Raw genomic sequence first — 17,500 nt, 5'->3', positions numbered from 1 at the left:
GCTGAGGATACACACGCTACGGTCTTTTTCAAGGCTCGAAGTGTGTGTGTGTGTGTGTGTGTGTGTGTGTGTGTGTGTGTGTGTGTGTGTGTGTGTGTGTGTGTGTGTGTGTGTGTGTGTGTGTGTGTGTGTGTGTGTGTGTGTGTGTGTGTGTGTGTGTGTGTGTGTGTCGGTGTGTGTGTGTGTCGGTGTGTGTGTGTGTGTGTGTGATGTGTAAGCGGGTGTGTGCATGTATGTATGTCTGTATAGGCTTATCAGTGTTGTTGTTTTTTCGTCTTAATTCCTTCTAAATCTTGTGGTCTGGATTAATTGGCTGATGAGGATCTATAAAACATATTCTTAGAAGAAGCAGTTAAACATCTTAATAAAAATATTGAGCATGGGATTATTGAAACAATACAAGAAAATCAATTAAAGATCATTAAATGATATGATCACATCAATCATTATGAAAATTAAATGGAAATATACAAATTGAGAAGAGAAAAATGCCTTACGTTGCAACAGAGAGCTGACAGGAACGGTCTTGAAGTGAATGCATTTCTATCAAAGATAAGAGAAGAATATCAGCAGGGAAGTATGTATTAGAAACGGAAATTAAGATAATAGAAATGTGTATCTGAAAGAGAAGAATTCAAATCTCCGACACACATGACCACCCGGAGGTACATCCATGAAATAAGCGCATAGCGGTTTAAAAAAAAAGGAAAAGTATAATAAGATAAGGAAAACAGATAAAACTCATACTTAGAAAAAAAAAAAAAACGTCCCCACGCACTAGGTCGCGCGGCGGAGGGGCCTCGGGAGGAGTGCGTTGCGCGGCCGAGGCCTGAGAGCGCACGTATAAAAGTGAGTTCTTGCGAAGGCGTTTTAATGTGTTGTTTGTGGAAAATGAGAGATAGTGGCGAGTGGACGTGATGATGTATATACATGATGTACAGACATTTGATCACAATACTATTCATAATCGGATATATAGCTAAGAGTTATGGTGAGTAGTACGAACCCTGTGTTTACGTTTGTCTGTTTCTCGGTTTTCGGTAGGCCTAAATACCACCTATTTCTCCTGGTTTAAGTCGTCTCTACCTCTCTAAATAAACCTTTTCCTCTTGAGACAACGAGTGAACCAATCCTAGAACCGGTATATAGGGAGATAAAGCCCTTTTTAATCGTGTACGGTTGTTTATCCCGGGAATACAAGTGGCTCCGAGGGTTTGCCTTGTAAGGAGGTTGTGTCCAGCAGATGTAAACAAACGACTGAGGATGGGAACGGGACACACTTTGGGGCATGTAGGGGTATGTTGGGGTATTGTAGGGAAGCGTTGGGGTCTTTTAGGGACATCCTGTGGTATTTTAGAGGTATTTAGATTTGATTTGGGAAGCTTTTTTTGTTTGTTTAGGGTGTGTTTTGGATTATTTTGAGGGCATTTTGGGGTTTGCTTGAGGTGCCCTTTTGAAGGATGGGGTTTCTTGGGGCGATTTGGATTGGGTTTTTGGCACAGGGATTTTATGGGACTTTTTTTAGCGTTGTATTTTGAACCCCTTGTTAGGTTTGTTTCAAGAGTTAACCCTTTGTGGACGTGTGATAGATTTGCTTGTCCAGTCTCCAGGATGAGTTTTATTTCAAAGCTAGGCAACTTCACACAACATTCCTTGACTTTTCCCACTTTCTTTTAGTCACTCATTGCAAAACTAGAGCTATTTTTGTATTTTAATTTTTGTGTGTTTTATTGTCTTTAGAGATTTATATGTGTCATATCATAGGATCAATGCTGCAGTTGACTAAAATTGTAGTATAGGGTCCATATCATCTCATTGTTTTCTTTATGCTTAGTGATAGAAGTATTGTTGTTTTATGGGAGGACTAAAAGTAAATTCATTTTTTTGTATTTGTGTACTGTTGTGAAAGAATATGAAACATACATGCATCCACAATGAAAATAACATGAAGAGGTAGGAAAGAGGAAGGAAAGAGGAAGGAAAGATGTGCTTACAACTGTGAGTGCCACAGTAAAGGGTATCCTTACTGGCACAGGGGCATTGTAGACACTGGGCATGGTTTTGAGTCACCTTCCCCCTCTCGTTCTGCCTGCACATTATTCATTGGCAGTGCTTTAGAGCAAGAGGTGGTAACTTGCTGTATGCCATCACTCTATAAAGATAGTTCTTGCTTGGGACTGTTGACAGGAGCTATTTAAGGCATTTAAGGCTCTCCCTCCTGCTGGTGCTAGAAGAAAGTGGTGTCATCTAGGTTTTGGATGTTAGGTGAAACCCATTTTGCTTAATATTATGGCAGTTATAGTAATTATAACTACAACTGTCATCATCACTCACTCATAACTCATAGTGCTGTGAAACAACACAGTGATCCAAAATCCCCAAATGTCATGTACATCATGACGCCCATGTCATGTACGTCATGACACCCATGCGCATTGGGTTAAATGTGTTTTTATAAAGGTTCATATCTGAATGTGGGCAATGCTGTATCTTAGCTTTTTACACTACACCGTCTGGCACTCGGGTGAAGGCCAGTATGAAATGCATGGAAAGTGCACACCCAATATGTTTTTCATTTGCTCATTGCACATCAGGATGATTATAGACAACAATGGCATTAAGTGCAAATAGAAATAAAACAGTGATTGCATGAAGAGTGTTCGGACATTTAAAGCAAATCTTAAATTTAAGATTTATCTGCTTCAAATTAAAAAAAATAAAGTCACAATCCAAGTGCATGCTTGTTCGTCATTGCACACTGCAGAATACTGTTATTTTGTTTTCTGCACACCTGAGATCTTGGCGAAGAGTGCAGTACTCACCATGCAGAGATGAAGTTGAACAAATATCCATGGCATATAATCTAGCAGGATAGATCTTGGCCTGGTTCTTTATATGACAATACACTGATAGGGATTTCGACAAGAATTCATAGTGACAGATTTTCTCCGGTGGTTTCTGGCATCTGCGTTATTCTTGGTGGATTCTATAACTCGGTGAATGTTGGATGCATATCTTGGTATAGTTTAACCCCTTCGCGTCAGTTGATGTGTTATTACATTAGCGTAATATTTTGCTCTTCTCTAGTGAAGTTCGAGAATGTCAACTTCTCTCCCTCAAAACATATGGTTTACATAATTGCATATTTCTGGCGACAAGTGCTGCCACCACATGAAATCACTTCACCCATTGTCAACAGGGTGTAATGTGATTTTGATCTTTGATAGAAATAGGACGTACAAATATTAGTTCTGTCAAGCTGTGGAAAATGAAGAATTAAGAATGAAGAATTGTGCAACAACAACAAAAAGTCTGCAAGAACAGTAATGAAAAATTAATGCTTCTTCCTAAGGGAGATAAATATAATATATGTCAAAAATTCATGTAACAGTCATGTCTCCTATGAAGTTAAGCATTGGTGTAGCTTAATTTTGTATCTGAAATGCTATTGACTAAAGTTTAATATTTGTTGAAATGTATAGGATTTACCTTAAATCTGGCATGGAAGCTTAAAAAAAAGTGTTCAGCTATATAGAAGAAAATTACAATATACTTCAGATATTGATTTGATCTTATAAGATAGATAGCTTATGTTTGAAAATTTATAGGGGAAAAGGAATAGGCATATGATTACCAACTGTAGTATTTAAAATGAAGTGTTCATTAGAATCATGAAATTTATTATACTTCGATGATTTGATTTATAAGATTTCTCAGTTGGAAAATTTATAGGAGAAAAGGAATCACTTACCAACTGCAATACTTTCTTTTTTTAATCCTTCAGATGGTATTCTAGCAATACTTTTTCTTCAGAATGTGTGACAATGTCATCATTCCAAATGCCAAATAGAATCACTTTGCTGATGTATGTAGATTCACATATCATACAACGCATCTTAACCCTATGGTGACGGTGCGTCACACCTGTGTGACACAGCTAAATGTCCGATGCCGGGGCGTCATACATGCATGGCGTTCCCAATGCAATATTGCATAGGCCTGGCGTAGGGGGTTTCCACTTATCGCTGGGCCTGTCAGGATCGGGTTAAGATGTGGCCCATCTTGGAAGGGTTAACTAAGCCTTGCATTCTTAGCTTGTGTTCTTTATATATTTTGTTTATATACATATTTTAGGGCTGTACCCTCCATAGAATAATTTCCTATCCATCCAGCCAACATACATAGGAAATACATGGAAATCATGGCTTTGGATGAAAATAGGTATATAAAAAGTAAAAAAGCAACAATAAAATGTTGTATTTTAAACCCTGAGAGTTCAAGGCTTCTGACATGTCTTTTTTTTTCCAAATTTTACTAAGGTCTATCTGGTTTTTGCTTTTCATCATCTCAAAAGGTTGAATTTTAGCACCAGAAAATTTATAATTCATTGCCACATGTTAAATACAGACTGCACAGTGGTATATCAAAGTTGAAAAAAACAATAGTAGACATTCTTCACAGGTGAAAATTTATTGGTTACCCCTTATATAGGAAGGAAAATTGGAATAAAATGCCATACTTTTAAAACACCTGCATATATAACATACAATAATAGCATATATAAAGCAAGAAAAGGAACTTCTTTCTTCATAAAAAACAATGAAATGTTCATGCAGATGTATGATGAGTAAAATGACCATAATATACCATGAGACAACTAAAAGTGAGGCTGAGGGAGAGGAGGGCCGAACAGGCATGTGGATATGGGGCTGCGACAGAGTGCGTGTGGCTGGAGGAAATGCTAATAAACCATGCAAATAATGCACATATGTAGCGCTAAAGAGCATTGTGCACTGGCAGATGTGTGTGTGTGGGGGGGGGAGGCAAAAGGTTGTTACTACTACTACTACTACTACTACTACTACTACTACTACTACTACTACTATTACTACTACTATTACTACTACTATTACTACTACTATTACTACTACTATTACTACTACTACTACTATTACTACTACTACTATTAGTGTTATTATTGTTACTACTATTATTATTACTACTATTGTTATTACTATTATTATTATTACTACTATTATTACTACTACTACTATTTTACTACTACTATTATTACTACTATTGTTATTACTACTATTATAATTACTACTACTATTTTACTACTACTATTATTGTTACTACTATTGTTATTACTACTGCTATTATTATTACTACTACTATTATTACTACTACTACTATTATTACTACTACTATTATTACTATTACTATTATTACTACTACTACTATTATAACTAATACTATTTTACTACTACTATTATTGTTACTACTAGTATTACTACTAATGTTATTACTACTACTATTTTAATACTACTATTTTACTACTTCTTTTTTATTACTACTATTATTACTACTACTATTACTACTACTACTACTACTACTACTACTACTACTACTACTACTACTACTGTTATTATTATTATTACTGCTACTACTGTTATTTTTACTATTATTATTATTACTACTACAATATTATTACTACTAATATTATTACTATTTTACTACTACTATTATTGTTACTACTAGTATAATTACTAATGTTATTAGTACTATCATTATTACTCACTATTATTACTATTACTACTATTATTACTACTACTATTTTACTACTACTATTTTACTACTACTATTTTACTACTTCTATTATTATTATTACTATTATTACTACTACTATTATTACTACTACTACTGTTACTACTACTATTATTATTACTACTATTATTATTACTTCTACTACTACTACTACTACTACTACTATTGTTATTACTTCTACTACTACTACTACTGTTATTTTTACTATTATTATTATTACTATTACAGTATTATTACTACTAATATTACTACTACTACTACTATTATTACTATTATTACTATTATTACCACTACTACTGCTACTAGAATTATTACTACTATTATTACTACTACTACTATTACTATTACTACTATTACTATTACTATTACTACTACTACTACTACTACTACTACTATTACTATTACTACTATTACTATTACTACTACTATTACTATTACTACTACTATTACTATTACTACTACTACTACTACTATTCCGATTACTACTACTACTATTACTATTACTATTACTACTACTACTATTACTACTACTAATACTATTACTACTACTACTACTACTACTATTACTACTACTACTACCACTATTACTACTAGTAATACTACTACTACTACTACTACTACTACTACTACTACTATTACTATTATTATTACTACCATTGCCATTACCATTGCCACCACTATTACCACCACTACCAATGGTAATAATGATATAATAATGGATAATGAATGATTTAGATAATGATGATCATTAATATATTTAGTTATTTTTTATTGTTGCTGCTGTTGTGTTTTTTTACATTTAGTTTTTATCTTTGTTTCCTGTACTTTTTTTGTTTCCTGTAGAATGTATCTTGTTATTTTGATATCTGATTCATTGCCACTTCATGTTGCTGTTTATTTATTCCATGAGTATTATTATTGTTGTAGTTGTTGTTGTTATTGTTATTACTATTACTATTATACTATTATTATTTGATTATTATTATCATCATCATCATCATCATCATCATTTTTATTTTCATTTTCATTTTCAATTTCAATATTATTTTTCAGTAATTTTAAATTTCATTTAGTAATTTCATTATTTAGTAATTCTATTTTTTAGTATTTTTTGTAATTTTTAGGACTAGTATTAGTATTAGTAATGATGATAATGATTAAAACAAAGTGGATGGCCAGCATCCTCCCTCCCTGGTTATAAATCAATATGCACTAATTAAATTCTGTTTATTTGTGTATATTGAGAATTTTGTCTTGTATGATAAAACTTGATAAGGAATACAGTAATTTGCTAAGCACATGCACAAAACACTGAAATTTACACAAGGAGAAAGTAGGAGATACAGGTTTGAAGTTTTTCTCTATATGCCTGAAAATAAGGCACTGTCTTTACCTCGCATTTCTTTGTGTTTTTATTCCATGTTCTGTCTGTCTTGCTTGATAGTAGTGTGCTAATGTTAACTTTCCTATTACAGGCTACCCAGAGCTGCTGTTTGCCAATCGTAAGGATATCCGCATTCTAGATGTGGGTAGAGAGAGGCAGTCCCGCCAAGTTATTCTTAAGGTATGTGCCGAGTCTTAGTTTGTAATCCTCTTTTGCTATCTGCAGTGATTGTGGTGTGGTAAAGAAATCATAAGCAGAGCCCCTTGTCACAAAGGAGAATAGATGATTGAATGGGAATTAATGTTTGAATTGAGGCGTCTGCTTGTGTTTGTTGCATTTGGAAAAAAGTTGGTTGCAGAAAATGACATCACTGATAGGAGTAATAATGTAAAGAGTGTGTGTTTGAGAGTGTGAATGGGAATGTGTGCATGTGAGTGGGAATGTGAGTGTGTGTGTGTGTGGGGGGGGGGGGTACGTATTTGTGTGTGTGTTTGCTTTTACCCAATAGGCTGCTTGAATAAAAAAAAGAAGATATCATCGGATTCAGTGTGAGGAGTATACAGAGTTGCAAATTCACCTCCTGAGTCATAGCAGTATATTAAAGTGTTACTTATTACATTGTGGAGAATTTGCAGATCTAGTCTGTGTTCAATTTTCTTGTTGGGGTAAAGATGTGTGACGGTCATGATTCAGGACTTGATTAGCTCACGCAGAAGAAGTTTCATCCATTACATGGATTCAAACATGGAAATTCATTAAAGGAAACTAAAAGGAAGGGAGGAGAAAGGATCTGTAAATGCATTTTAATGGCATTAACCCTTCAGAGACTGGCCACATCTTGATGAGATATTTGGTCTGGGGTTGGATTCTTAAGATGTTGTGTTTTCTATTATTTTCTAGACTTATGGTATGATATATTAGTATATGTGTGATATGCTAGCAAGGTGATACTAATTACCAATTCGTATTAGTTGTTAGTTACACAACTGAAGGAATCACAAGCTTGTATTTTTAACAAAGAAATGCAGTGCACACCCTTACACATGCCTACAGACCCTTACACACCCTCACACACCCTCACACACCCTCATACTCCCTCACACTCCCTCACACACCCTCACACACCCTCACACACCCTCATACTCCCTCACACTCCCTCACACACCGCTACACACTCTTTACACACCCCTACACACTCTTACACACCCCTACACACTCTTACACACCCATGCGCACCCCTACACACCCTTACATGCCCCTACACACCCCTACACCCCTACAGACCCCTATGCCCCTACACATCCCTACACATCCCTACACCCCTGCACACCCTTACACACTCTTACATACTCTTACACACCCATGCATACCCCTATGTACCCTTACACATCCCTATATACCCTTACACACTCATGCGCACCCCTACATACCCCTCCACTTCCCTACATATCCTTACTCACCCATGTACACCCCTGCGCGCCCCTGTGCACTCCTTCGCACCCCTTGCACCCCTTTGCACCCTTGCACACCCCTACAACATGAGTCTTTTTGAGCTCTAATTGCAGAGCAGATAGGTTTCTCTGCTTTAGTAAAATCGGCTCAGCCAGACCAGATGTTTTAAACAGAAGTGACTCAAACTAAAGCCAAAGTTGATACAAACTTCTAGAGTTATATAACCTGCATAAGCTTTACCCCCTTCACGACTACCGTGACGTAAGCTCTTGCAATACGCAGAAAATTTCAAATCATTGGTTAATGCTATTATACCAGTGGTTAATGCTATTATACCAGTGGTTAATGCTATTATAGCATCCTCTGTAGCTTGCTAAAACCTTGTGAAAGAGATTGCCATGATCCTTAGGAGCTTGAAAGCATATGCCTGGCATGACTGTAATGTTGAGGTATCTGTGAGTGAGTGAGTGAGTGAGTGAGTCAGTCAGTCAGTGAGTGAGTGAGTTAGTTAGTAAAAGAGTAAGAGAGTGAGTGAGTAAGAGAGTAAGTGAGTGAGTGAGTGAGTAAGAGAGTAAGAGAGTGAGTGAGTGAGAGAGAGGTTTATAGAGTGTGAGAGAGTGAGTGAGTGAGCATCTATGAGAGTGCATATGTGAGTGAATGAGTCTGTGTGACTGATTACTGCAGTGGATTGGCATAATAGGATTTATTCTAGGATTAGATAGTAGTATGTAAGAGTGAGTGAGTGAGTGACAGTGACAGTGGGAGTGGAGGAAGATCATCGAGAGAGATTCAGTGTGGCCTCGGGCCTCAGGAAATCACTGAGTGGAAAATTGAATGCGTTTGCTATATTGCAAGCAGGACCAGAATTAGACAAATATCTGCTCTGTCGTCAAAGAGTTAAAAGCAGAAATTAACATTCTAAGCAAAGTATATTTACAGTACTTTTACATTGCACAATTTTATGTGTTATATGTTATTTGTTATCTATAGTTCCTGGCCTTACCTCTCTCTGTTTTCTGTTGAGTGATGGTATCACTTGATATCTATATTCTAACTGAAGGAATATATTCTTTGTACTTTCAACAAAAGGAATAACGCAGTATGAAGGTGACCCGACCCTTTGAAAATGCCTGTTGCGGAAGGGTTTAACCCTGATTCATTGAGGTCATACGAGTTGAAAATATCCTTCCTGTCTAACTCATTATTACTCAACCTGTGTTATATTTTCTTATGTAAGGGAGTGCACAATATATGAAGAAAAAACACTTTTGATTAGTCATGCTGAGAGTTGTATCCATGCCATTTTCCTATTGCCACTGTAGGCAAACTCTTCCACTTGATAGACTTACAGCTTCATGAAAAAAATTATGATGTTATTATCTTTTCATTTTGCATTATGTTTATGAAATGTTCAGACGTTGAAATGAAAAATTTGAGGATGAAAAGTGTTTCTTTTGATATACATGATCTGGTGAATAGAGTCTTATTTTATAAAGAGTGATTTATAAGAAAAAAATGGCGAGTTGTAAAATACATCAAAAACAATTAATATTGGAATCTATAAAACCAGAAAATTATGCTGGGTCTCTCTCTCTCTCTCTCTCTCTCTCTCTCTCTCTCTCTCTCTCTCTCTCTCTCTCTCTCTCTCTCTCTCTCTCTCTCTCTCTCTCTCACTCTCACTCTCACTCTCTCTCTCTCACTCTCACTCTCACTCTCACTCTCACTCTCACTCTCACTCTCACTCTCACTCTCACTCTCACTCTCACTCTCACTCTCACTCTCTCTCTCTCTCTCTCTCTCTCTCTCTCTCTCTCTCTCTCTCTCTCTCTCTCTCTCTCTCTCTCTCTTCTCTCTCTCTCTCTCTCTCTCTCTCTCTCTCTCTCTCTCTCTCTCTCTCTCTCTCTCTCTCTCTCTCTCTCTCTCTCTCTCTCTCTCTCTCTCTCTCTCTCTCTCTCTCTCTCTCTCTCTCTCTCTCTCTCTCTCTCTCTCTCTCTTTCACTCTCTCTTTTTTTGTCTGTGTGTGTGTGTAAACATTTATGTGCACTGTAATTCATATTATAATTATGCTCATTGTGATTCAATTCATTTTATCATATGCATGTTCATTGAAGTGTGATGTTATTGCATAAGATAGGAAGCTTTGAATGAGTCATTCTCTTCATGACTCATCATGAATAGAGTGAAGGATTCATTTCTAAATCCTACTTCTTTCCCTCCTCCTCCATCTCTTCCTCCTCCTTTTCCTCATCCTCCCCCTCTTCCTCCTTCTCCATCTCTTCCTCCTCCTTTTCCTCATCCTCTTCCCTTCCTCCCCCTCCACCTCTTCCTCCTCCTCCCCTTCCTCTCCCTCCACCTCTTCCTCCTCCTCCCCTTCCTCTCCCTCCACCTCTTCCTCCTCTTCCCCTTCCTCCTCTCCATCTCTTCCTCCTCCTCCCCTTCCACCCCCTCCACCCCTTCCTCCTCCTCCCCTTCCTCCTCCTCCTTTTCCTCCTCCTTCCCTTCCTCCTCCTCCCCTTCCTCCTCCTCCCCTTCCTCCTCCTCCCCTTCCTCCTCCTCCCCTTCCTCCCCTTTCTCCTCCTCCCCTTCCTCCTCCTCCCCTTCCTCCTCCTCCCCTCCCTCCTCCTCCCCTCCCTCCTCCTCCCCTTCCTCCTCCTCCTCCTCCTCCTCCTCTTCCTCCTCTTCCTCCTCTTCCTCCTCTTCCTCCTCTTCCTCCTCTTCCTCCTCCCCTTCCTCCTCCCCTTCCTCCTCCTCCTCTTCCTCCTCTTCCCTTTCATCCTCTGCCTCCCACTCCTCCCACTCCACCTCTTCCCCCTCCTCCTCCTCCTCCTCCTCCTCCTCCTCCTCCTCCTCCTCCTCCTCCTCCTCCTCCTCCTCCTCCTCCTCCTCCTCCTCCTCCTCCCTTTCCCCCTCCTCCTCCTCCTCCCCCTCTGTCTTCCTCCTCCATGCTTGTGAAAACACAACATTACTTGTAGATAATTTTTTCTACACATTTTCTCTCTCTCTCTCTGTTACAGGATGTTAATGATGCAGCTTCTGTGGACTACTACCACAAGGGCCAGTTGGTCTGCTGGACAGACATTGACAATGAGCTCATCAAGTGTGTTCAGGTCAATAAGACGGGCGGGGTCGTCAAAGACCACAGAGAGGTATTTTACATAGGATGTGTTTTCGTCAAAGCAAGTAATAAAGAGGTCTTGTTTGAAGTTTTTATTTTTTTTATTTATTTATTTTTTTTTTTAATATCTGCATCTCCATTGGTTGGAAATCCAACCTCACACGAGCCTGCAGTTATACGTTTATTTTGTGCAGGTGACGGTAATCACACGGGGCATCATCTCCCCCGATGGCTTGGCGGTGGACTGGCTGGGGGAGAAGCTCTACTGGACAGACTCCGACACCAACCGTATTGAGGTGGCTGAGCTCTACAACAAGTACCGCCAAGTGCTGTTCTGGAAGGACTTGGACCAGCCGAGAGCCATCGCGCTTGTGCCATCGGAAGGGTAATAGTCCCTTTTTATTCATTTATCATTATTGTTATTAATTGTATAAGTGTAGAAAGTTTTTTTTCATATAGCTTGCATGATAATAACAGGTGCAATAAGAGCTATATCCCACAATCAGATTTCCAAACAACAGAAAGACATTTATTAATATCCCTCTCGCTGAATTCAGGCTGATGTTCTGGACGGACTGGGGCGAGAACCCTAAGATAGAACGAGCGGGAATGGACGGAGATTCCGCAACAAGGAAGGTCATTGTGAAGGACGAGATCTTCTGGCCCAATGGCTTGACTGTTGACTATGACCAGAGAGTCATTTACTGGGCTGACGCGCGGCTTTCGTACATTGCCTCCGTCGATTTCCATGGGGAGAAGCGGACTAAGGTACTTCACTCTTTTGGTTATTAATTATTCACTTCCTGATTTTAATTTCTTTTCATTTATTTCTCCTGTTTTCTTGATTTTGTCATTCTTGTGAAGTTCAGATGTTGAGAACGTGAGATGATCTCAGACTCGGGAAAGAAGGATTGAAGTAAATTAAAAATCTTTAATACGTTTCAGGTGGTAAAGAAGAAATTACCTCATCCGTTTGCCCTGACTTATTTCAACCACACGCTCTACTGGACCGACTGGGAGACTCGGTCCATCCATTACTGCAGTATTACCAAAAATGTGAGTTGTGTCTTGTGATGTGTCTTGTTTGTTCTTTCTTTTGTATAGTTTTGTGTGTGCTCTTTGTTATCATGATTGATATATTAACCCTTAAAAATTCTCACTATGTAAAGCAGTGTCGTCTCAGTTGAACATGAAATAATAATGTTAAGTATCATCTCTAGAAAAATGCCTTCCAATTTTTTCTTATTAGCTAAGCTTTTTCAAACAAGGTGCAACAATTTCACTTCAAAATGTGAACAAAATGAATATTCTCTCATAAGAAAGAATATCTTAATACTAAAAGGAGATTACTAAGCAAACCTGAAACTCAGTGAATGTAAGATCCTGCAAACGACAGACATAATGATGCGAAATCATGTATGGTGCACATGTTATGCCTCTTCATCAACCTCTCTAACCCCCTTCCCCCATTCTATTCCATTCCAGCGCACCTGCGACCAGCACCACCAGCTAGGCACAAACCTTTCTCCGATGTACATACACGTCTACGACCCTGCACGGCAGCCCCAGGTGGACACCCCTTGTCAGAATAACAATGGAGGTTGCAGCCACCTGTGCCTGGCTGCCCCTGCCCCAAAGAAGTTCTCCTGCGCTTGTCCCACCGGAGTTAAGCTGGTTGACAACTATACCTGTGCCGATGGTACTTAGTGTTTGCTTCTTGTGTGTGAATATGATGATATAGGTGAACGAGAACTCAATATTTTATGTTTTTCAGGATCATATTCAAAAGGTCTTTAGGAATCCTCGACTTACTTTCATCTTACTGATTTTTTTCCCCTTTTTTTGGTTAGAAAAATACTAAATTGTATAACCCAATAAGCACTTTTGCCAAAGTGCTCAGCAGCTTTAACCTATTGGTCGTGGTATTAAAAAATGTTTGTGCAGTAGGATGGCTGGTTTACATGTCTGGCACGGTGCCATCCGCATCTATGACCGACTCTGCCTTTGCAGCAAATCATGCCATCCGCTGCCAATGGGTTAATATTGTGTACATGTTTATTACATGAATTGTTTTTGTATTCTCCTTTGCTTATTTGTAAAACCCTCTTTTAATGGATTATGGATATGATCCTACCCTCTTTAACCCATTCATGTCGGGCCGTATTTTTGCCTACTCCCACTAATGCTGAGAAGAAAACAAGCGCGCAACTCATCGTGCCGGGGTGTTTTATCACTGCGGGGGGCTGCACTGATCCTCTCAGAGCGTTTTCCACCCACCCTATTCTTATTCTCATTCTTTTCATGAATGTGTCTACAATGTAAAGGCACGTAGAAATATTGAGTTATTTTAGTCGTAAAACATGTAACAGTAATGCCTATTTAGTTTTATTTGATTGAGCTTTGCCTATATTCTTCACTTCTATTTGAAAATACCAAAGGAAAGTGGAAGCAATCTCTTAGTGTGGCATCAAAAAACATGTTTTGTACTTTTTCTTATTTTTACCAGAATGGAAAGAAGAACAATATGAACAATCATACACATACATATGAGTATGTACACTTACCTAGTGACGTGACATAACGTGATATCACGGGTAATCAACAAATTAGAATTAGTATGGCATTAGTAATTTTTTACTTTATTTTATTTCTTGGCCAAACACATCTGATTTTACAAAAGTTTTTTGACTTGGATCTTTTTATTCAACCGATCAAGAAGCAGAAATTACCATTATTTCATCAATATCACGTAGTTTTCTGTGACGTCATTTTTTTAACGTTATATCTCATTTTATGACACTCAAACACCTAAACTAAATTAACAGAGTCTAAGAAATTATGTAAAATGATTATATTTGAGAACAATCTAGCGATCTATTGCTGACATTTCAACACGTCACTACTGGCCTCCCGGGGCTTGACCAGAAAATGCACCACGTCTCAGGACGTCCCCCAGGTCCGGGGATATTTTTCGACCCTGTGATAGCAAGTCAACTGGTGCGAATGGGTTAAGGAAGTAACTGAGAGGAAAGAGATATATATTTTACACACAAGCGCGTTCACACACACACACACACACACACACACACACACACACACACACACACACACACACACACACACACACACACTCACACTCACACTCACACACACACACACACACACACACACACACACACACACACACACACACACACACACACACACACACACACACACACACACACACACACGCACACACACACACACACACACTCTCTCATATATTTGAATATATAGATATATACGAATACATACATATACATATTGATGAATACAATCATTCCAATATTAGTTCATATTTTTCATTGTTATTTCCTCTTTTCATGCTCCTCCTTATTTTCATGTAGTCATTTTACTAATGAACTGTTTCAGGGTCGGAGGAAATGCTGATCCTGGCCAGGCGAACAGACCTGCGGCGAATCTCGTTAGACACCCCAGATCACACTGCCGTTGTCATGCCTGTATCTGGGGTCAAGCATGCCATTGCAGTCGACTTTGACCCCATCGATGGCTTTGTTTATTGGACTGACGATGAGGTCTGTTTGCATTGTCAAGTGTATTTTTCTTGGTCCGAAATTTTGTGTGTATGTAGTTGGATATCTCTTTAAAATATGTTTATTTGCCCATTTTCTTAAGTAATATCTTAAAAGAAAGTGATCCTGTATAAATGATATTGTCATGTTTTTATATCTTCATCATTTGATACTGAACGTCTCGTCTCCTTTCTTATTAAGAAGAAGAAGAAAAAAAAAAAAAGACAGTAACAACTTCTTCTCCACTCAGGCCCTGTGCATCCAGCGTGCCAAGCTGGATGGTTCTGAACAACAGATAGTTGTGTCAGCAGAAGTCTTCAACCCAGATGGCATTGCAGTTGATTGGGTGGCACGCAATCTTTACTGGACAGACACCGGGCCAGATCGCATTGAGGTAGCAAGACTGAACGGCACTGCCAGGAAGGTATGTCGGATGTCGAATTATTTTCATAGCCATTATGAATAGAGTTATAAACAGAAACCAGATTCTTTAGTACATTCATTTGTTTGTATTTTAGTTCGGGATATCTACAGTGTTCATATCATCCAGAAGTCTCGATTCAAAGTTTATGAAGTATTCAGAAACCTGTATGAATATTCGTAATCGTATTTTTCATTTTGGGAAAAAGAGAGAAAACGATTAGCTCAGAGCAAATGCACTCTTAGAAAACAAAAATCTTCCCTTAGATCCTGATTGCTGACCGCTTTGATGAGCCGCGGGCCATTGCGGTCGACCCAGATGGAGGCCTCATGTTCTGGACAGACTGGGGGAAGAGGCCCAAGATCGAGAGGGCAGCTCTGGACGGCTCCATGAGGCAGGTCATCGTCAGCACAGACCTCGGCTGGCCCAATGGGGTGGCCATCGACTTCCAGAGGAGGAGAATCTATTGGTGTGACGCTGAAACTGATAAGATTGAGGTGAGAGAGTTTTCTGCTTAGGCTGTCTCCTTCATAGTCTTCTTTTCTGTGAGTCTTGCTCTTTTTTTATCATATTTCAGCTTTTTCTACAGTATTTTTCCTCTTATTTTCTTTTTTGCCTCATTTTTTTTCCAATTTGAATTAGTAGCAGTAGAAATAGAATATTCTAACTTTATATTTCAGCTGTATATTTTTATATTAATGTATACTATTTCAATAAATACTTGCCTCCTTTTTATCATTATAATATATATATATTTTTTCATTTTTACTTCAGACGGCGCTGTTTGATGGGAGAGAAAGAAAAGTCTTATTGAGTGACCATCTACCGCATGTCTTTGGATTTTCCCTCTTGGACGACTACCTCTACTGGACAGACTGGCAGAGACGGAGCATTGAACGAGTCAACACAATCAATGGTGAGTGGAAAGGAATGGGTTTCCATCAGCGAAACTTGTTCACCAGATTACATTGTTTCTAATTTGTGGAATGAGATATTGCATCCATAGGATCAGTCTTTCTTTAGTTCTGTGGCGGTGAACTTATTAAAAAGTTCTCATTCTCCTTTGATTATCATAAAGAGGTTGTGATATGATTTTTCTGCTTTTTCAGGTTATCTGGTGTCTTATATGATGTGCTAATTTCATTATACATAAAAGTCTTACCTGTTGATTACTTCAGTCACCATGAACTTCCATTCATTCCCCAGGGACGAGAGAAGCCATAGTTGAACAGCTGCCGGATCTCATGGGTCTCAAAGCTGTGAATGTAAACAAGAAAGGAGGATCTAACCCCTGTGCCATAGATAATGGGGGTTGCTCACACCTCTGCCTCAACAGACCCAGCAACAATTTCACTTGTGGATGCCCAATAGGTAAGTCACTAGAGTCTGTGTTAATGTACTTATAACTTTGACTACGTGAAAGAAATCTGTAACCAAATTTGAAATTTTTATTCTCGTTTAGAAATTTATGTAGAAAGATAGATTTAGATGTATGAGAAATTAGTTCTCCTCTTGATTTTTTTTTTTTTTTTTTCCCCAATAGGAAACTATACTTTATTATGATATCTATTTTTTTCTGATAATGATTTGTCTTTCACTCAAATTCGAGACTGATGTAGATTTTTTCTGTTTATAGGATACGAATTGACTCAGGATGGAAAGGTCTGTGTTGTGCCAGAAGCCTTTTTGCTCTACACACGAAAAGAAGACATCAGACGCATCTCTCTCCTGACAAGCCACAATGTAGCCATTCCTGTCACTGGTATTGAGGAGGCCATGTGAGTCTGTCATTTCTTTTTCTTTTTCTTCTTTTCTGATGTGTATATGTGTATATATATCTTTATATTGGACTTTCTGTGTGATTTAGTTTCAGAGGAGAATCAGAATAAAAAAATGTATGTTGTTTTCCACCAGGGCCATAGATTTTGACAGCATCGACAACAGAC

At 38.4% G+C, this 17,500-nt stretch overlaps 1 protein-coding gene across 2 annotated transcripts in view; it reads left to right on the top strand.

Moving 5' to 3' along the window:
* Positions 1-801: 801 nt before the first annotated feature.
* arr (low-density lipoprotein receptor-related protein 6) overlaps positions 802-17,500 on the top strand; it is a 23,930-nt gene continuing 7,231 nt past the window's right edge. Inside the window, exons 1-14 of one of the 2 annotated variants that reach the window (XM_043022992.2) lie at positions 802-991; positions 7,083-7,171; positions 11,458-11,589; positions 11,753-11,943; positions 12,116-12,326; positions 12,504-12,614; positions 13,044-13,257; positions 14,973-15,136; positions 15,384-15,557; positions 15,821-16,051; positions 16,329-16,470; positions 16,761-16,925; positions 17,191-17,332; positions 17,469-17,500. The exon at positions 17,469-17,500 is cut by the window's right edge and continues 157 nt beyond it. In XM_043022992.2, coding sequence (XP_042878926.1) covers positions 931-991; positions 7,083-7,171; positions 11,458-11,589; positions 11,753-11,943; positions 12,116-12,326; positions 12,504-12,614; positions 13,044-13,257; positions 14,973-15,136; positions 15,384-15,557; positions 15,821-16,051; positions 16,329-16,470; positions 16,761-16,925; positions 17,191-17,332; positions 17,469-17,500 — 2,059 coding nt within the window. In that variant the 5' untranslated portion in view covers positions 802-930. The remainder of the gene's footprint in view (positions 992-7,082; positions 7,172-11,457; positions 11,590-11,752; positions 11,944-12,115; positions 12,327-12,503; positions 12,615-13,043; positions 13,258-14,972; positions 15,137-15,383; positions 15,558-15,820; positions 16,052-16,328; positions 16,471-16,760; positions 16,926-17,190; positions 17,333-17,468) is intronic. The other variant, XM_086546440.1, reaches the window with a different exon arrangement.

The sequence above is a fragment of the Penaeus japonicus genome, unplaced genomic scaffold (genome assembly GCF_977035675.1).
Source record: "Penaeus japonicus unplaced genomic scaffold, GWHDUDI00000001_assembly GWHDUDI00000018, whole genome shotgun sequence".
NCBI lineage: Eukaryota > Metazoa > Arthropoda > Malacostraca > Decapoda > Penaeidae > Penaeus > Penaeus japonicus.
The sequence above is the reverse complement of the archived record's forward strand: the minus strand, read 5'-3'. Positions and strand labels throughout refer to the sequence as shown.